This window comes from Anolis carolinensis, chromosome 3 (genome assembly GCF_035594765.1).
Source record: "Anolis carolinensis isolate JA03-04 chromosome 3, rAnoCar3.1.pri, whole genome shotgun sequence".
Taxonomy (NCBI): domain Eukaryota; kingdom Metazoa; phylum Chordata; class Lepidosauria; order Squamata; family Dactyloidae; genus Anolis; species Anolis carolinensis.
Genome location: NC_085843.1, coordinates 30,663,500 through 30,684,557, shown reverse-complemented (window position 1 = coordinate 30,684,557; position 21,058 = coordinate 30,663,500). Strand labels below are relative to the sequence as shown.

Here is a 21,058-nt window from a genome sequence, read left to right as displayed (position 1 = left end):
AAAAGGCAATAAATTTACAGCTAAGCATGTCATCTGCTATTTGAAAATTAAAAAGCTACCATTCACTAGCTGATTAATTAGTACTAAGTGCATATGACTGTCTCACATTCTGGAGGCATTTTTCCATTATGAAAGCTACATGAACCTCATCTTGTGAAAACATTTAAGATATGTTTTCTTTTTAGATCAGTGCTTCTCAGGCTGTCTCATGTGGGAGGCAAACACTTTTTTTCTAATGTGCTTGAGGTCAGTCCCATATTTGGGCCCACTGGCTACCACTGTTTCTTTCTCCCCTGGCAAATGGCCATAGACCAGCCCTTGTCCATGGTCCATTACTTTGAGTAGCATACCCAAGCTGGATTTAATTTAATTTATATAGACTGGCATTTATCTAGTAGCCCAAGAAAAGTGGGATGTTTATTTGTACTGGTTCTTTGAATAGTCTTCTATGAACTCACATAACTGGGTTCACCTTTACATACAACATTCAGACAGCTCTAGAGCTGATTAGTTATTTTGGCAGTAGCTCTGGCCACTCCAGCAAGTGTATATATACATGGAGATTCAAAACATTCCTGTACACACTGACAACCTCAGGGGAGGTGGCTGAGAACTGTGAGTCCACTCAGAGAAGTGTAGTTACAGGTGAGCAGCCCATTAATTTTCTCTGTGGCCTCTGTGACTCAGACAAATGGAAATTTAGCAAGCCACTTCACTCTCAGAGTAAATGTTGTCATGTCAGAAGAGAAACATTTATAGCTCTGCCAAATGCGTAATTAAATCTGGGGACCTACCACTGGTACTCTAGTGACATATAAAAATAGAGAGTTGAAACCACATGGCCACTCTGCTAATATATGGGAATGGGATGCCATTAGAAAACACAAGTCAAATGTCCTTTAACACATATGGTAGTAATTTCTTGGTTAATTGATATGCCAGTGAAATCAAAGAAGCTATGCAGTGAGCAAAACACTGTGAGGACACCCAAGGAAAATATTAATGAAGAAAAAAATCTGTCTTGACAATGAACATTAAAGGTCACTCAAAATATAAGAGCCTCTAAGGAGAACATTCCTAAAAAAGCAACTATATTGTGAGATGAAAGGCAACTCTGAACATTCCAGACATATGTATAGACACATATATGGAAAGGGTGGGGCCAGCACTAAAACATTCTGAATAGTGCACAGTACAGGAAACCCATTTGAATGAGTCATACAGACAAGAAAGAACCAGCATGCTGCAATCTTTTACAGGTTGAAATGATATATTGGGCTGATCATTGGATCTCAAGAGAATAGAAAGCTATAAATCCAACTTCCATGCCTGAAAAACCATCCCTTCGACTTCAGTCTGAAACACTCAAACTTACAAATTAACTATACCAATTATTTATAGGTACAGAAAACCAAAACATCCAGCCTTTATGAGAACGTATGCTGGGGCTGAGACTTTTGTGTGCCCTTACCCATTCGAATAGCGGCCAGAAGATCACTTCGAGCGTCATTGATGGGTGATTGTGAATGCTCATGTCGTTTTGCCTCAGCCACTGCAGGAGCATGCATCGGAGAGGAGAGAGAGGATCCTGCAGCAGGAGGGCCTGGAGGGGGAGGAGGCGGGCCTGGAGGAGGGGGAGCTGTAACAACAAGCCCAGTAGAAGGAGGATGAAGAGCAGAATACATAGATCCAGTCACTAGTCCAGGATGGGAAGGTAGCACAGGGATTTGGAGAGGACTAACAAAAGCGGTCTGTGCAGAAGGAATCATGGGTGGAGGGGGAGGCGGCGGGGGTCCTGAAGGATTGTAATAATCCACCATCTGAGCTGCAAGCATCCTATATACAAAATAGAACACAATATTTGTTAAACTGAAGTACTGCCTGGCAGATCTGTAGTGTGCACCCATTAACAGATGCTCCATTTGAATATTACAGCATTAAAATTATCAGATTGCACTGCTTTCTCCACTTATAAACAAATCTGGAATCTTTCCAGAATAGAGCACCTAATGTACACCACAAGACTTTGCCAGTTACCCGTTACTTATTCTGTCATGCACAAAAAGCTAAGACAAATTGCATGTGTTGCCTAGTATAAGTGTGCACATCACCTTTCCCCACACAGCCTCAAGTACAGTGCCAACCTAATTATTCCACACACATACCTCTCCCTCTACTAATACTTATGAACAACACATTGAACATCCCTATAGTTGATCTTCCTCTTCCAGCTCTATTCCTCTTTGCCTTTTTTGTTGTATTTTTAATTGTAAGCCTAAAGTCAGGAACTATCTTGTTTGTTATTTAAAGTAAGTTTTTCTGGTAGCCTTTTTGAGCAGGGTAAACATGCTTTTACAATAATAGTAAGACAAGAGGTTTACCCATAGTCTGCTGGTACCAGTGCTACAGTGCCAAGAGATCCATCTAAGGCTTGGGGTGGGGGCGGAGGTGGTTGCTGAGGTCTGTTCAAAGTAGCATGTCTCATTGTCGTAGACGGTGGCCTATATTCATGTTCAAGGCCATCTCCTGTTCCATATGAAGGCATCATTGGCTGCTGATGGATGGAATGATTTGGAGTGGCAGGATATGAGTAGCTGGTAATGTCGGATGCATGCGATCTAAATTGTGAATAGGGAAAGGAGCACAATGTGAATAAACTGCATTCACTTCATCTCTTCTTTGTAAAATACTTCCTATTTAAGATTTTTCATTTCAATTGTTAGTGGATCACAATATGGTGTTATTCAAACATCAACCAAATTTAGCTCATATCTGCAAAAACTGATAATTTCTAAACTATAGAAATTTTAAGATGATAGGACAGGCATTTTTTTACACACAGTGAAATATTAGTTCTTTAGGAAAAATGGCAAAGAAGGGATATTAACAAAAAAAGGCAAAATATGAAATCAAAAACAACATGCTGAGGCCAACAGGTTTAGTTTTTTTTTCTAAAACAAACCATCTCCAAGACTTTAATCTTTCAGAAATTTCCTGCTTTTTGCAAATAAAGAGCTGTATTAAAGAGTCATTGAAAGAGAACTATTGGCTGGATAGAGCTGTATTTAGGGTATCAATGAGATGCGAAAAAGCTGCATTAGTAAGACAAATTGTGCCTGGTTGCCATTTGGTTAAAAATCAAAGTCAGGAAAGCAACGTGGGCTATCATGATCTCATTCAGACAGGAAGCCAGGCAAGCAACAGAGCTTTGAGTAAAACAAAATGACAAACCCTTTAGTTATCTTGGCCTCTTTTGTGCTTTCTGCCTGCTCTTGTTTCTTTATATCACTTATAAACTCAATGCCCATTTTCCTTCTCTCCCACTCTTCTCTTCTTGTCCTTACTTTCCTCACATTAATTTGCTGGTGCCGAGCTGGATTCAGCTTCTCTCTCTCTCTCTGAATTACAATGGGTAGAGTTCAAATGCATTGTAAGTAAGATTCCAGAATTTGTATATATCAGAATGTTAAAATTTAGAGAATAAGATGAATGGAAAGATTTTCAAAGCAATACTTGTTTCACATGTTTAAGTCATGCATCATAAGCAGAACAGGAAGTTGTCAACTTGTGTTCCCTAGTTTTACTGCAATAGTTGACTTTACAATACTCTACTACATTACAGAGAAAGTCAGAGAATAAGACAACTTTTCATGCTGCAAAAGAGAAAGGAATTACATTTTAAAGGGGAATCTGGAGGAAAGTGGATCTAGAAGACTGGAGGAAGTGAATTAGTCTAGAATAAGTAGGAATGGTGTTGGTGAAGAAATATATTTGCCTCAGGTACAGAGAAGCAGAAATTGTAGTATAAGTAAATTATATGTATTATTTATATTGGGATTTTCAGAAATATTACAATAAACTAAGTCAAAAGCTTTACTAATGGGGAAAAACTTACAAAGTGTGGCTAAAGAATCTTCTCCTAGTAAAGATGGAAAGACATCCTGAATAAAAACACTAGAAATGCTAAGACAGTGAAAATTCCCTTTAAAAACTGACTTCTATGGTAGTCACTTCTTGGAGCTTGTTTTCAATCTCTTTTTGTTTGAAAAGTAAAGACATTACAATTGTTACTGTAAGCAAGTTGTAACAGAAGTTAGTGGAGTTATAAAGTAATGATAGAGTATACTGTTGTGTTTGCTTCTTTATTCCAATTAAGTCACAGAACAAAAAGAAAAGCATTCATCTAAACAGACAGCATGGCTAATCAGCTTGAAAATTCTTCTTTCCCATCTTACACAGACCTCCTACTTAGTTCAAAGGGAGCAGACCATAGAAGGAGAAAAATACCAGGGGCCAAGCTGAACATTTTGAGGGAAAAAATTGTTCAAAGCATTTTTAAAATAAAAAAATGTTCTCATTCTGCGGCTAGTGTTTAAATATCAACTGAACTCTGATGAGTTCATTCTTCAGAGCAATCTCCTAATAACACAAAAACAGAGACCTTCAGTGTATCATAATCACACAATGATTTTGAATTTCTGGGGGGAAAACTATCATGAAATTATCTGGGATTGTTTGGCTGAGGGAAACCACATATTCAAAGTTGTCTTTATAGCAGTTAGCATTCCCTCCTACAAGATACATATAATTAACATACAAAGCAAAAGTCATGCAAACCTTCTAAAGACATGGAAGGCACACTTTAAAACAGTTATTCGAAGTCTGCAACATATTTCAGGGCAGTCAACATATCTGAATAAAAATATCTGATAGAACAAAAAATATCTTCTTGGGAACAGACCTAGTATCAGGGGACAAAGATCCCTCCGATGATGCTCCATGGTATAGACTTTGAGATAACCTGTTGTCTGGTCTAAGCTCTTTGTCATATGCCATCATATTCCATTCCTGGCGCCTGTTCCTTGCTTTTCTAACCTTTTTCACCTCACGGGTTGTGCCATCTATACGCTTTTGCTCCTAATGTTACAGAAAAGAAAGAAAGCATGCGAAGGAGAGAGACAAGTAAAGAAAGAACAGGTTAAATCCTATTAAAAGTATGAAAATTAGATCTGCAGATGAGCTCAGCAAAATTTTGTGAAAGCATATACTGAAGTTCTAAAAAAGTTATGTTCCTGACAGAATTCAGCTGTGTTTCATAATACCAATGGAAAACAACCAACACAGATATACACAACAAACCTGATGTTAACATGATTTGAATTTAACAATCCTGATGAGCATTATTTACACAGGCCTGCAAAAATGGGCCATGAAAACTTCTTTAAAAATATAAGCCGGGTTTATTAGAGTGTGCTATTCCTAATCAACAAATTACTTCATGTTTGCCCCATAACATATTCTTCATAAATTGCTTTGAAATATTTATTTTGCAATATGTCACTAAAATACCTTTGGAGAGTAAAGAGAAAGGAAGCAGTTAAAATGTTAAGAAAGACTTTAATTTGCTGATACGAAACACGAAGATTAGGTCAAAACATTTTTAAAAATTACATGGAGATATCACTGTCTGCATGTAATAATAATAATAATAATTATTATTATTATTTTATTTTTATACCCCGCCCATCTCCCCGAGGGGACTTGGGGCGGCTTACATGGGGCCAAGCCCAGGCAAAACAGACAATATAAAACACAACAATAAAACAAATCAATCAACAATAAAGTGAGTCATAAAACAAATGAGATCACATAAAACAAACATGCTTGATAAAATCCTGGGTTGGCTCCTAAAAAGAACTGGGCCATAAAAATGCTAGTAGTGTCAGATACAGTCGGGGAGAGGACGATACAAAACCATTGTCCCATTAAAGTGCTGGGGGAAGGCATAATCAAAGGAGACTATGGCCGGCTAAAGGAAGAAAGTGCAGTAAGAATAAAAATGGGCAACAGGTCAATCCTCTGCTATGGAAGTCAATCGCCAAAGGCCTGTTGGAAGAGCCAGGCTCTTCTGGAAAGTAAGGAGGGTAAGGGTCAACCTGATCTCCCTGGGGAGAGAGCTCCAGAGCCGAGGGGCCACGATGGAGAAGGCCCTCTCCATCAGTAATCAAAACTGCGTTAACAACTAAATTAATAAAAATATTGAATTAGTGAAAAAACAGTGTATGGTAAAACATTGTATTTCCTGAATTCAGCATCCAAAAAGTGAAATCACACAGCATCACACAGTAGTGAAAAAGTTTTTTTTATCACAGGCCTATTATCATTTAACAATCTAAAAACATACCAAGAGAACCACAGCCCATTGCAGCAAATAACTCAGAAGTATTTTCCCACTACAAGATGGTGATCTGTACAGATGGGCTCCCACATATGACTTTGTCTTTTTCCTGCTGTGGAGCAGCCTCATCTTCCCTCCAACTACATTCCTGAAATGACACATGAAATCAACTCTGCTTTCCTATTTGCTAGTCCTGTGATGTATGGTTTCCTCTTCCCCAACTTGTTCATCTGCTTTGCACATTTATCTAATCAGATGTCATTTCGTATTTTAAAACAAAGTTAACTTTTAAACTTAAAATCTTTAAAACTTCATGAGGCAATGATTTATCACAGCCCCCTTTAACAACAGAATGCTAAATGGATACGCTTCCCCAGTTCTTAAGACCAGAAGGAAGACACTTAACTAAAAATGTGATGAATGAATCTACAGTGGGTTCTCTGCTAGAATTATGCACAATGTTGGTGTATTCTAAACTTTAGGGACTCAACCTAGACAAGAAATGTGCAAGGATTTTGTGAACTGGTTTATGAATTGGGGGGGGATGGATCATAATACGACTTACATGCAAAGCAGACCAGTGCGTATGAATAAGAAGGACAAATTATTTCTTGTGTTTAAGATTATGAAAGAAATGATTACATTCAGTGGCTAAGTGAGAAAAAGAATCACCATAAAAATTAGCTACCAGTTGTTAGCAAACATTAGGCATATCTTTTCAGCTTCTTTTCTTGTACTACCCAGACACTTAGATAAAATGTAATCTAGTATCTGGACTGATTTCAGTACTGATGCTTCCTTAGTCACTTTATAGTACAAGGCTAGGCAACACTGGAACGTTAGTAAAAGGTAAAGGTTTTCCCCTGAGGTTAAGTCCAGTCATGTCTGACTCTGGGGGTTGGTGCTCATCTCCATTTCTAAGCCAAAGAGCCGGCGTTGTCCAAAGACACCTCCAAGGTCATGTGGCCAGCATGACTGCATGGAACGCCGTTACCTTCCTATTGATCTACTCACATTGGCATGTTTTCAAACTGCTAGGTTGGCAGAAGCTGGAGCAACAACAGGCGCTCACTCCGCTCCCGGGATTTGAACCTGGGACCTTTCGGTCTGCAAGTTCAGCAGCTCAGTGCTTTAACACACTTCGCCACTGGGGCTCCACTGGAACATTAGGAGTCCACATTAGTCCCCAGTAGACCTTGGAGGGCCACCCCCCCCCCCCCAAAAAAGATTTTTTTTTTGTCCTCAAAGCAGCCTAGAGAGCATTGGAGGCATTTTCACCAAGTTTTGGAGTCTTTCTGAACCATTTTAATCCAATGATTTTTTGAAAGGGGGAAGTGAGTTTTTCTAGTTAATGTGGCTAAAATGGGTGCATAACAAATTTCAAATAAGCAGCAGCAGCAACAAAAGCAAATTTAAATGTTTCTCCCCTGGCAACTCTTGCCTTGCCCCATCATGACAGCAATGGTTCAGTCCCAAAAAAACACACACACAGTCCTCAAAGTCTTCCTATCCAGGAATTGTGATGCTTCTCTTTCACCCAGAAATCTGGACCAAAAAAAGTGACTGGACTGCAAATGCCCAGCAGCTTCATTATGGCTATGCTTGTTAGGGCTGCTTGGACTTGTAGTTTAAAAAAATCTGAAAGGTTGCATGATTTACATTTTGACTTAAAAGACTGAAATAATCTTATTTTTTCCCAGTACATGCAAATAATTGAGGCTTCTTTAGTTAGCTTTGTTTCCATTTACTTTTGTGCAATGCTCAGGAGCTGTAACTTGCTAATAGCTGTATAACTGCTAACTGCTAATAGCTGTGTAAAAGCAATATAACTGTGTACATAATCACATTATGCCAGCACATCTTCGACAAACAGATGCTGATTCTAACTATTCAATCAAAAAGAACAATCATTGTCAAATATAGCAGTAATCAAAATTTGGACTGTATTGCTCCTAGAGTTTAAATTTACAGGGACTCTACATGAATGAGTGGAAAATTGGAATAAAAATCTATCAACTGCCTTAGATATAGTTGCCCCTAAACGGGCTTTTCGGCCTCGCCAGAATAGATTTCTGTGGTTCACGGATGCATTACGTCAGATGAAACTTGAGCGGAAGAGATTAAAACGTAAATGGCGCAAGAAACCTGATGAAACATCGAAGTCGGCTCTCGAAACACATCAGAAAATCTACGAAGCAGCCACCAGAGAGGCCAAAAAAGAATATAATTCCTCACTGATAGCTTCCGCCAGATCTCGACCTGCTCAAATATTTAAAATTGTCCGTAACATCATAAATCCAACCCATCCAGCCAAAGATATGGTCAGTCAAGATATTACAACAGAGACCTTTGAGAGCTATTTCATAAATAAGATCAATCTGCTTTGCGAAGGGCTACCTCCCACAGAGGACACATTGAGGGAACTAGAAGCTTTCTGGCCATCTAGTGGCAAACTTCTAGAACTTTTTGTGCCATTTAGAAATGGAAGATCTGGAAAAGACTCTAGCTGCAGCAAGACTAACTACCTGCTCCCTCGACCCTTGCCCCTCCCGGTTGGTTAAGGAGTGCTGGGAGGGACTACGAGATCCCTTAAGGAACATCATTAACAGCTCCTTGGAACAAGGAATTTTCCCAGAGTGTCTTAAAGAAGCAGTGGTTCACCTGCTTCTGAAAAAACCAAGTCTCAACGCCGCCATACCTAGTAACTAGCGCCCAGTTTCAAACCCTCCGTTTTTGAGCAAGGTGATTGAACGGACAGTGGCGGGACAGCTACAGCAATTCTTAGATGAGACTGCGGGCTTAGACCCCTTTCAATCAGGCTTTCGTTCGGGTCATGGGACAGAGACTGTCTTGGTAGCTATTACTGACGAAATTCATCGTCAGTTAGACCGGAGCAGATCAGCGCTATTGGTACTCTTGGACCTTACAGCTGCATTCGACACCGTGGACCATGACTTGCTGATCCATCGATTGGCTATGTCTGGTGTACGAGGTTTAGCTCTTAAATGGTTCAATTTGTTTCTCCGGGACCGGAGACAGAGGTTGAAGTGGTTAGGCCAAAGCTCTGAGAGCTCCTGCCTTTGCTGTGGAGTTCCCCAGGGTGCTATCCTTTCGCCCGTTATTTAACATCTACGTCCGACCACTTGCTGGTCTAGTGCGGAGCTTTGGCATAGAGTGCTACCAGTATGCAGATGATACCCAGCTACTCTTGCGACTCGAACCTGGGACAACCACAATTCCTGAGAACTTTAAGCTGTGTTTGGAAGCAGTGATGAGTTGGCTGAGAGCGAGTAGACTAAAAGTGAATCCCGCAAAAACTGAGATACTCTGGCCTGGCCAGCCACCAGAGTTAATCCAGTCACTGCCTGATTTTGATGGGGAAGTTCTGGTTCCGTCTGTTAAAAGCCTTGGGGTTGTGTTGGACTCATTGCTGACAATGGAGGCCCAGATCACTGCCATAAGTAAGCAGGCCTTTTTTCATCTTCGCCAGGCAAGGAAATTGGCATCCCACCTTTCAACAGAAGCATTGGCAACGATAATCCATGCAACAGTCACCACTAGGTTGGATTATTGTAACACCTTATATGCCGGCCTTCCGAAGACAAAGACCCAGAAGATCCGAATGGTCCAAAATGCGGCAGCCAGGCTGCTAGCGGGATCATCTATAAGATCCCATATTACACCAATTCTAAAACAACTGCATTGGCTACCAACAGAACATTTGATCTCTTATAAGATACTGATTCTAACATTTAAAGCTCGAAATGGCCAAGGACCATTATATCTTAGGGACCGCCTCATTCCTTTTATTCATCAGTGGTCACCTCGATCCTCCCAGGAAAATCTCCTATATGTACCGGGCCCTAGGGAGGTACACCTGGAAGCTACAAGGTGTAGAGCCTTTTCGACCTATGCTCCAATTCTGTGGAACTCATTGCCTCCATATGTTAGAGCAATGTCAGAGTTGCGACCTTTTGGAAAATCGTTCAAGACTTGGCTGCTTGGTTGTGCATTTAAGTAAATCAGATCTAATTTGCCAAATAGTCACTGTTGAATGTTTTTATGTTGAATGTTTTTATATTGTGGAATCATATTTTAAATTGTAAGTCGCTCAGAGCACTCTGGTGGAGAGCGACTAATTAAGAAATAAAGTGAAGTGAAGTGAAGATGCTGTGAACATTTATTTTTAAACAGCTGTATAGAGACACACATAATAAGAAAATTGCTTTTCTATGACAAAGCTATACATGAAAACTTGCCCATAAAGAGCAAACAAAGGCAAAAATTCCCTGAAGACCAATTTCTTCAGTTTGTATTTTAGTGTAGAAGCAATCTAGCATCAGCCCACTGAAGCTAAAATATCTATGAAAGAACTGTTTAACAGTTTGAGAAATTTTTAGATGCATTTCAAACCAGGTGATTTTTCCAAATGTCTTCAGTTAGTATACACAGATTTTTTTAAAAAAGAAAAGATTAGAAGATGTGTATTTTTAAAGTACAAAAACCTCTGGTAATATAAAGGAGCATTTCTTCTAAGTCATTCCAGTATTAAGGATAATATTTCAACTGCAAGCTATTAATCAAAGCAGCTGGTAAATCACATGCATAAACATATATATTAACAACAAACTGCTTGTTACCTTTTGCCGTCTCTTCTCTTTCCTTTTATCTTCTGTATCTTGCAACATTTTTTCTTTCCAGAGGTCAAAGAAATAGGAAGGGTCAGTATAGAACTTCAGGCCATCTTTTTTATCATCTCTGTGAATAAAATAAACAGACATGCAAGATGTTTAAAACTAAAAAATCCCTTCCTTACATTACAAACAAGTGCACAGTCCTGACACTGGGGGCCCTTTCACACAGCCCTATAGCCCAGAATATCAAGGCAGAAAATCCCACATTATCTGAGCGTGGACTCAGATAACCAAGTTCAAAGCAGATAATGTGGAATTTTCTGCCTTGATATTCTGGGATATAGGGCTGTGAGGAAAGGCCTTGGGGTGCTTACTGAGAAGCAGACCCAATTTAGCAGGAAAAGTTAGAAATGATTAAAAAAGAAATGGAAAATACATATAGCTATACTTGTGAACAAGCTAAGATAGACAGGAATGGGACATTTTCAATCTGATAATTACACAATGCTTTACTTGGGAAAGGAAAATCTAAGGAGTATTTACAACATCTTAGAAGATGTGCCCATGTGAGACCAGATCCTGAAGAAAAGTCACATGATCTAACTAGGCAAGGAACATATTCATATAATAAATCTAATGTGCTAATTTCTGCCATCAGTTATCACAACTCAGTCATCCTCAGGCAGCAAAATAAACTGCTATGCATGTTACACATGACTTAAAATTGTTAATTTTGTTTTTAAATCAATAAGTTTTCAAAATAGCTTTTGAAAACATGCATGTTGCTTAAATGATTTCTTCCAAAATGCATTGAGAATTATGCCAATCTGTGCTTTTTATTTGGTTTTAGAAGAAAATAAAGATACAGTAGAGTCTCACTTATCCAAGCTAAACGGGCCAGCAGAAGCTTGGATAAGCGAATATCTTGGATAATAAGGAGGGATTAAGGAAAAGCCTATTAAACATCAAATTAGGTTATGATTTTACAAATTAAGCACCAAAACATCATGTTATACAACAAATTTGACAGAAAAAGTAGTTCAATACGCAGTAATGTTATGTTGTAATTACTGTATTTACAAATTTAGCACCAAAATATCACGATATATTGAAAACATTGACTACGAAAATGGCTTGGATAATCCAGAAGCTTGGATAAGCGAGACTCTACTGTACTATTAATTTTATCTGTATACTTTCTATTCAATGATTAAAAGGAACAGGGACAGAGGAAGGTTTGCATCTGAGAAAAATAAACACATATCACTGCTGCTTGTACAACAAAACAAAGATACTATAGTTCCAGGTGATGGAACCTCTGAGCACATCCAGTCTCTAATAGACACTCATCTATAATTTATTATATTACATTATTATTCTTATTCATCTTATATAATATTACCCTAGAATTGATGTTTGCAAATTCAACTATCAACCCTGAAGGTCCAAATGCAGTCACCAATTTAAATTCAACTGAATAGAATCTAATTAGTTTTTGTTCTACATTATTATCATATAAAAGGACAGCAACAAAGAAACTGTAACCATACCAAGATCAACAGAGGAGGATAATTTATACATCCCAAGTCACTATACCTATATGATGTAAGAATATTCAATGGAGGTGGTTTGTCACTCCGATTATAAATATCAGCAATCGGATTGGGAATGCTGTTCTTTGAAACCACCTGCTGATCCTGTATTGTAGAACTTTTGAATGCTTTTTTCATGTTGATATCCTGTAATGAAACTGTTGGCAAAGAAAAACAATTTGTTATAGACATAATTAGTGGGAAGAGGTAACTGCAATATTTAAGAGCAAGTTCAATGAAAATACAGACTAAAGGCAAGAAATGATGAGCAAAATTATTTATTCTTTCTATATTCTTTTCATTACATTTTAATGAAAAAAGGAATCTGAATAAAACACAGTTTGGTTTAGGACATATTTTTTTAGGCAATATTTTTTTAATTTCTCTGATTGCAGTGTGATAGATTCAGAAGCAACAACAAAATCTAGTTTAAGTAACTGCTCTGGTTCTTGATTCAACACACATATGAACAGTCACAATACACAAATCTTCTTTGTTTTAAGTGTAACTCCAGCCAAATGTATACACACACACACGTACATGTGTGTGTATTATACACATAGACACACACACACATATATGCATGATGTGGATAACACAGGGAAGGGTGAACACCCCTGTGGCATTTCCTTTGCTGTCTGTGCCCCTGTTCAGAAGATTTCACCTCACTTTCTGTCCCTATGATACAGTAGAGTCTCACTTATCCAAGCTAAACGGGCTGGCAGAAGCTTGGATAAGCGAATATCTTGGATAATAAGGAGAGATTAAGGAAAAGCCTATTAAACATCAAATTAGGTTATGATTTTACAAATTAAGCAGTAAAACATCATGTTATACAACAAATTGGACAGAAAAAGTAGTTCAATACGCAGTAATGTTATGTTGTAATTACTGTATTTACGAATTTAGCACCAAAATATCACGATCTATTGAAAACATTGACTACAAAAATGGCTTGGATAATCCAGGAGCTTGGATAAGCGAGGCTTGGATAAGTGAGACTCTACTGTAATTAGATTTTGAAAAAAAATGGCTTGTTATGGAAACAAGAATTGGTGAGATCTCTTTTTCCCATGAAAACTCTTTCAGGAGTGAATTTACCTTCTTAGGTGTAGATTTCTCTCACTTCCTGCTTCTTGGCAGGGGGTTGGACTGGATGGCCCATGAGGTCTCTTCCAACTCTATGATTCTATGATTCCTGTTGTCTCACCCTCATTGTTAACTATGAGTTGTTTGCAAGTCGAATGTTTGTAATTTGGGGACTGCCTGTATCTGGAAACCTTGAATGGCAATTTAATCTATCATATATACTCATGTTTTAGTCAATCTCATGTGTAAATCAAGTGCAAGTTTTGAGGATAAAATTATGGATTTTGATATGTTGAGGGTTATTCCACAGAGAGGGGAAAGCACCAATTCCACCTCAGGTGGACAACCCTGGCCACTGTCACCTCTTTCTTGTCCAGGCATTCATAAAGAGCAGAAGTGTAGTTTACAACAGAAAGAGTAGAGGGGGTCACTGCTTCTTTTAAGCTTCTCCCAGCACAGACTAAACTCTTGCCTTTCACCACTTTACTCAATGAAGGGAATAGTTCTCTTTTTTTGATAAGAGTTCAAGGTATAGTACTCACATTGACCTGTGGATATGCCAACCCATGTTTTTTGGCTATTTTTAACTAAAAATTTTAGATTCATAAATAGGTATATAGGACATGGTGCTTTCTATTTAAAATATACATGAGAGCAGACATGCTTGTCATTTATTTCATATATTTTAAAGGAGAATGTTACACATATGTGCATCTTCAAGACTAATACAAGACACAATAAATTTGTCACTCTGAATCTTTACCAGAAGAAAATTTCTTCTCCAATGAAAGTTAATGTTGTATCTTAAGAAATGCAAATGCCACAAGTGAAACATTGTTTCAAGATTAACAGTAAACTTTTTTTTGCTAGAATAAAAACTATTCAGTAACTGACTCAACTTAGAAAAACTTTATATGAAGGTGGAAGTATATGGCATACACAAAGACTGTAGAGCTCAGGTTACAAAGACCATATGTATGCAAAAAATTGGAAACTGAAATAAACTCCACTAGTAGGAGATTAGCTACTAAAAATAACAGACATCATGAACATGGACAACTTAACACAACAACTCAAAAACAACCAGGGGTTTAAAAAAAACACATAACAGACTGGACACTAGTTAAAGAACATATGAAACAAGAAAGAATGAAAATAATGATTTAACTACAAGGGAAATGTGAAGGAGATTGAAACAAAATAAAAATGAATGGGCGAGTAAACTACAAATAAAGACTGTTAAACCTCGATGAAAGAGATTGGAGGTCAGCAAACTCCCCAACCTACTATCCCTTTGTTTTCCCCTCTGAGTTCACCCCATATCCCTGTTTTCTTTTTTATCCTATTCAAACCTCCTCCCTAGCATCCTTGCAATATTCATCCCCTTTTCCCCATTTTTTCTTTCTTTTTTACTTTATTTGACTGGAAAACTCTCAATATTTTTTTTAAAGAAAACACATTCATTTCTAAATGTGAACATGTCTAGAACTCCATTCTTAATTAGCACAACTAGACACTCATTTTGTGAGCATACACAAGCAACAGAGCAAATTGGTATTTATTTTGTATCCTATAAAATACTGAAACTAGAAATGTGCCATTAAGTTTAAGTAACAAACTGACACAGTGTATATTTAGCACAACCATAAATTAGCAATCAATTATGCATATGATAGAGATGTCTTTCACATCATAGTGGCACTGCCCTCGGATCTTCTCTTCCACATATTCATTCTATAAGATTTTTTTTTTCGTGTCAGGAGCAACCGGAGTTGCTTCTGGAGTGAGAGAATTGGCCGTCTGCAAGGACGTTGCCCAGGGGACGCCCGGATGTTTTGATGTTTTATCATCCTTGTGGGAGGCTTCTCTCATGTCCCTGCATAGAGCTGGAGCTGATAGAGGGAGCTCATCCGCACTCTCCCCGGGTGGGATTCGAACCTGGCAGCTTTCAGGTCAGCAACCCAACCTTCAAGTTACGAGGCTTTTATCCCCTTGGCCACCGGGGGCTCCTATACGATGAGGGAAGAGAAGGACTGTACTGCTGTACCCCTATGCCTGACATCATAGCCCACCCCAGACCCTAAGGGCAAATGAAAATATCAGTTTTCAAACATTCAATTCTCTGCATGAAAGCCACAAGCTAGGCTAGCAAAGCAACCCAAATCCTTCCTTAGTGACTGCGTAGAAGTGAATTTCAAGGGTACATTACAAAAGGCACATTAACCTAATTTTGGAAGGCAGCTGCTCTGTATGGCAATTTATTTCATACATTTGAACTAACAATACAGATAAACACTATGACATTATCATTGATTCATAAAAAACTTTTCAATTAAATCAAGGAGCTCTCACACCACACCTGTGAGTAGACTAGTTTCAACATTCTAGGAATCTGATTATATAATGTCAGAGAATAAGCTGTCTTAATGTGAGCTTACCCTAAAGTAGCTTACATTCCAAATGGATGCAATCAGAAGCTATTAGCCCTACTTCAAGTAGACTGACTGAAATCAATAGGAGTTATGTTAGTGGGGGATAACAAGTACTACTAATTTTTATGGGTTTACTCCAAGTTGGGCTAACACTGATTTAGCCCAAAGCTACCTGTCTGGAACAAATGAGTTAAGCATTGTGAATAATCCATAGTAATTTAATTAATTTAATTAATAATATAGAAAAACATCCAAACAATAGAAACACAAGAAACACTTGGTCTCCTACCAAAAAAGAGAGAGAGAGAATGGGGGAGGGGTTTGCTAGAAAAATAAAAAGGTTGCAATATATTTTCCCATTTTTAGATGGTAAACCTTCTCTTTTCTGTATTTTATTCTATCTCTTCTCAGAATTTTTTTTTTAAAAGACGGGTTAAAATATCACTCAGTACCAACACAAGAAATTGTACTGCTGTGTAATTAATTACTGTGCTCTTGTCAATATCATTTCTGGCCCAACACTCAAAAGTAATTACTCACCTTCTTCCACTGTTGAATCCAGCTGGGTAACTTTGACAGCAAGTCGATCAATTCTGTCTTGAAGAGAATTTGCTCTGATGTAAAAGTTGTTGGCCTCATTAAAGAGCTCTCCAAATATGTCTTCAGCATGCTTGCCTGTAAAGGAAGAAAAGGATAACTGGTTAAATGTTGAAATCAAGAGTTTCTCAAACTGTGCTCCTCCAAATTCATTGGACTTCAGTTCCCTCAAGTCCTAACAGCTAGTAAGCTGGCTAGCATTTCTGGGAGCTGAAGCCCAAAATAGTTGGAACAGCACAGTTTGAGAAACATTGGTTTAAATTATTGGAATGCATACTAGTCTTGCATTTATGTGCAAAGAAGGTTTCAACAGATAATTACTTATGTTGTTTAAAAGTTTTCTGTTCATTCTTTAAGATTCACTGAAAGCTGTTCTTTTGGAATAAGAGGAAAGAGTATATGGTCCCACTACCAAATCTCTAGAGTGATACAGGGAATCAAAATGCTGAGAACATCACCTTTATAATTCCCATCGTTTTATAACTATTGATCTTCCCCAAAATTAAAACTATAAAAAATATACTTATAAAAGAAGGCAGCCCTGTGCGAGTTCACAGGATACAGAGATATATTGAATCAAATAGATGAAAATATATCTATCTAGTCCAGTTACAATGCCAGGGCAAGAATCTATAGCTAAAACATCACTGAGGGATGGCCATCCAACTTCAATTTAAAAGCCTTTTCCAAGTTAGCTGATTCTACTGTCAAACAGACAGTATGGTCCAAATGGTCATCCTAATGTCAGACAGTATGGTCCAAATGGTCATCCTAATATCAAGTATCTTCAAATTTAGAAAAACACTTGTTACAAGAGAGGACTGATAATGGATAAACAGTCTTTTAGGATGTTTGAAACTAAGAACACCTAAAATAGAGCTTTATCACCAAGGGGGGAAAACACAATTTAAACCAGATTTCCTCAGGATAAGGTTTTACCTGTTTAAAATAATACAGTAATAAAAAATACAGTAATAAATGACAGTATGTTAATTTGTAACTCAGCGAAGCAGTTCATAACTTCAAGAAGGCTAACATTTGTATATTTCTCTTAATTACCTTCCTCTGATTAAGAAAATAGTGATACATATAATAATGAAACTTTTTTCTATCAATTTAGGGCATTGTAATGTACATAATATATACATGCATTGCAATGGGTCTTTAACTAGATTCCCAAGGGTCAGAAATACAACTATCTCACTACCATAACATTCCGCTTGTCTTTAAAAAAAATTAGTTTCTTTTGCACCATCTCTACAAAAAAATTAATGACTAGTCCTTAAAGTTAGAGTGATGAAGCATACATTCCATTAATTCCTCTTCTTTCAGATGACATTCAGCAATTCATAAAAAAATTGACAAAACTTTTTTTAAAAAAAAAATAAATCTAATTACTTACTTAGGCTACTTAGCTGGCGTATAATAGCAGCAAGAGTACCATTAGTTACACATTCTAATTCACTAGTAATTCCTTCAGGCAGAGCTCCTCGGCAAAGATGCCGAGGTTCAATATTCCGTTTGACTAAAGGCATGATTCAGTCTCCTGTGGGAAAAAGAAAGATCAAAACATTAATCTATTTCACAGATTCACTCATGGACACACAGAGAAAAATGGTAAAAGCAGTAGATGCCACTGCAATGAGATAACAATAGTTTTGAATAGCCCTGAATGGGAAATAAACCTCAGTAATCTAAATAAAGACAACTATTGTTGCTTATCTCATTAAAATCTTACGCCAAACAGGAGGAAGGTCCAACTGGCCACATCACTCCCCAGAAAAATGGTTCCAGATTTTACATGAAACTAGTATTATGCTATTTATACTGGAACAGATCCTTTGCATAATACATGCACTAAATTTTCTTCTAAGTGAATTTGAGGTTTTGTTTTTTAAAAATATTTTTGGAACTTTTGAATGCTCTTGATCTTTGTTTTTGACTATTTTAGGTCTTTTTTATTCTTATTTATTATGTAGCTACTATTAAACTAAAACAATAAAAAGAAGACAAGGAGAAAGGAGGAAAGCAATGCATACATTCCATCATGTAATGAATCATTTTAATTTCAAGCTATACATCATCATCATCATCATAGGAAATCACTTGTAGATGAGTATGATCATATTCCAAGAGTAGTCTTGGCGGTGAGCCTATAACTAACGATAAGTACTGTAATGGATTCTGCATCCGCATGGTCTTTCACAGTGAGGACATACATTTCCAGATGGAAGGCAGTCCCAACAAGGATTTGCATCCTCTTAGCATGTTTCTCGCTTTCACCCTCTATTCATGCCTCTTCAAAACCCAAGCGCTTTTTGTAATAGCTGAACTCCAGTTAGAAGGCTCAAGTGGCAGGGTGTCCCGGTTCTTGGTGTTTATTCCACATTTTTGAAAGCTGGTTTTAAGCCCATCTTCAAATCTCTTTTGCTCTCCACAACATTCTGTTTTCTGTTCTTGAGCTGAGAATAAAATAACTGCTTGGGGAGACAGTGACCAGCTAGTTGGACTGGCCAGTCCAGCGAAGTTGATGGTGGAGAATAATCGCTTCAATGCTGGTGGTCTTTGCTTCTTTCAGAATGCTGACATTTTTATGCCAGTCTTCCAAGAGATTGTAGGATTTTTCGAAGGCAACGCTGATGGAATTGTTCCAGAAGTCATATAGACAGTCCATGTCTCACAAGTGTATAATAGAGTTGGGAGGACAATAGCTTGGTATCCCTACGAATGTCCCAATCAGCACTCTCTGCTGCACTCAAAACAATGCTGCACTCGTAGAGCTCAGACAGTGTTGTACCTCAGTGTTCATGTCAACTTTTGTGGAGAGGTGGCTGGCTGTCTAGGTAGCGGAAATGGTTGACATTTTATAGCATTACACCATTAAGCTTTATGGTTGGCATTGCAGAGGGATTGGTTAGTGCCTCCTTGTAGAACACTGATTTTCTCAATGTTCAGTGAGACACCAAGATTTTCATATGCTTCTGCAAAGGTATTTAAAGTGGCTTGTTGGTCTTCCTATGAATGAGCATATCCAAGCTAAAATGATAATAATAATAGTGGTGGTGGTGATAAAGGTGTTGATCAGAGAAAGTGATGGTGTCCAATGGAGAGATATGGCTTCTGAGACCAAGGTCTTCACTTTTTGGACAAGGGCTACTGGCCACAGATGAGCTAGACTAGGAAGAAAGTCTTTGGCAAAAAGCATGACAAATCTGATCAAGAGGGTTTTACACTAAATACTTGAAGGGTTGGGGATGATAACTTAAACATCTATCCAAAAGCAAGTTTTAAACATAAGGATGTGAATGCTAGAGGGGGAGAGAATGGGAGCAACAGAAATATTCACAGTTGAATAAAAGAACAATGTCTACACACCTATGCACAGCTTGAATGTATTAAGTGAGACCAGCGGAAAGCTTTTGAGCAAAGATAAAAGATGTGAAAAATGAAAACAACACTGTAGTAAGACTTTACTAAAGGTCACAAATCCAAGACAAGGTGATTGGTGATACCTTTCTGAAACAAATTTCAGAAATCTTCTAGGACAGTGATTCTCAACCTGTGGGTCCAGGTGTTTTGACCTATAACCAGGGCTGTAGCCAAGAATTTTTCGGGTTTTTTAAAAAACCTGATTTACTCATGAATTTTAACTGGTTAACAAAATCCCCATGAGTGTCCACTGAAGTTGATCGAAGGATCGAATTTCTAAATTATTTTTCATTATGGAACTACAATTCATGATTTGCTTAAAAAAAGGCCCCTCCCCCATCCCCCCCCAATTTTTTTTATGGCTATGGCCCTGCCTATAACTCCCAGAAATCCCAGCCAGTTTACCAGCTACAGTAGAGTCTCACTCATCCAAGCCTCGCTTATCCAAGCCTCTGGATAATCCAAGCCATTTTTGTAGTCAATGTTTTCAATATATTGTGATATTTTGGTACTAAATTTGTAAATACAGTAATTACAACATACCATTTCTGCATATTGAACTACTTTTTCTGTCAAATTTGTTGTCTAACATGAAGTTTTGGTGCTTAATTTGTAAAATCATAACCTAATTTGATGTTTAATAGGCTTTTCCTTAATCCCTCCTTATTATCCAAGTTATTCGCTTATCCAAGCTTCTGCCGGCCCGTTTAGCTTGGATAAGTGAGACTCTACTGTATATGGATTTCTGGGAATTGAAGGCCAAAATATCTTTTTTTTTTTTTAATTTTTTTATTGTTGTTTTGTCATCTTATCCCACTCCCACCCTCCCCTCCTTGTACATACACTTTATACAACAAACTACAGAAGTTACATTTGAAATATCAATCTCAATCTTAATTTTTCCACTCCACATCTTAGTACATTCTCTAAATAGTTCTTAACTGGTTCCCACATCCCCTTGATTATTGCAATATTTTCAATTTTATCTATATTATTCCATTTGCAATTTGTGATTTCTACATTTAACATATCAATTATATACTTATACCAATTCGTCAGAGTCCATTTTGTTTTATCTTTCCAACCGCTCACTAAAACAATTTGTGC

General features: G+C 37.7%; 1 protein-coding gene across 6 annotated transcripts in view; it reads right to left on the bottom strand.

The window, feature by feature from the left end:
- wasf3 (WASP family member 3) overlaps positions 1–21,058 on the bottom strand; it is a 63,386-nt gene that overhangs the window by 8,136 nt on the left and 34,192 nt on the right. For 5 of the 6 annotated variants that reach the window (XM_016996319.2, XM_062974668.1, XM_008117876.3 and 2 more), the window contains 7 exons: positions 17,925–18,068; positions 16,466–16,600; positions 12,409–12,562; positions 10,819–10,936; positions 4,742–4,917; positions 2,382–2,618; positions 1,472–1,836 (listed from right to left, as the gene is read on the bottom strand). In XM_016996319.2, coding sequence (XP_016851808.1) covers positions 1,472–1,836; positions 2,382–2,618; positions 4,742–4,917; positions 10,819–10,936; positions 12,409–12,562; positions 16,466–16,600; positions 17,925–18,057 — 1,318 coding nt within the window. In that variant the 5' untranslated portion in view covers positions 18,058–18,068. Of the gene's footprint in view, positions 1–1,471; positions 1,837–2,381; positions 2,619–3,231; positions 3,399–4,741; positions 4,918–10,818; positions 10,937–12,408; positions 12,563–16,465; positions 16,601–17,924; positions 18,069–21,058 lie in introns of all 6 variants that reach the window. The other variant, XM_008117879.3, reaches the window with a different exon arrangement.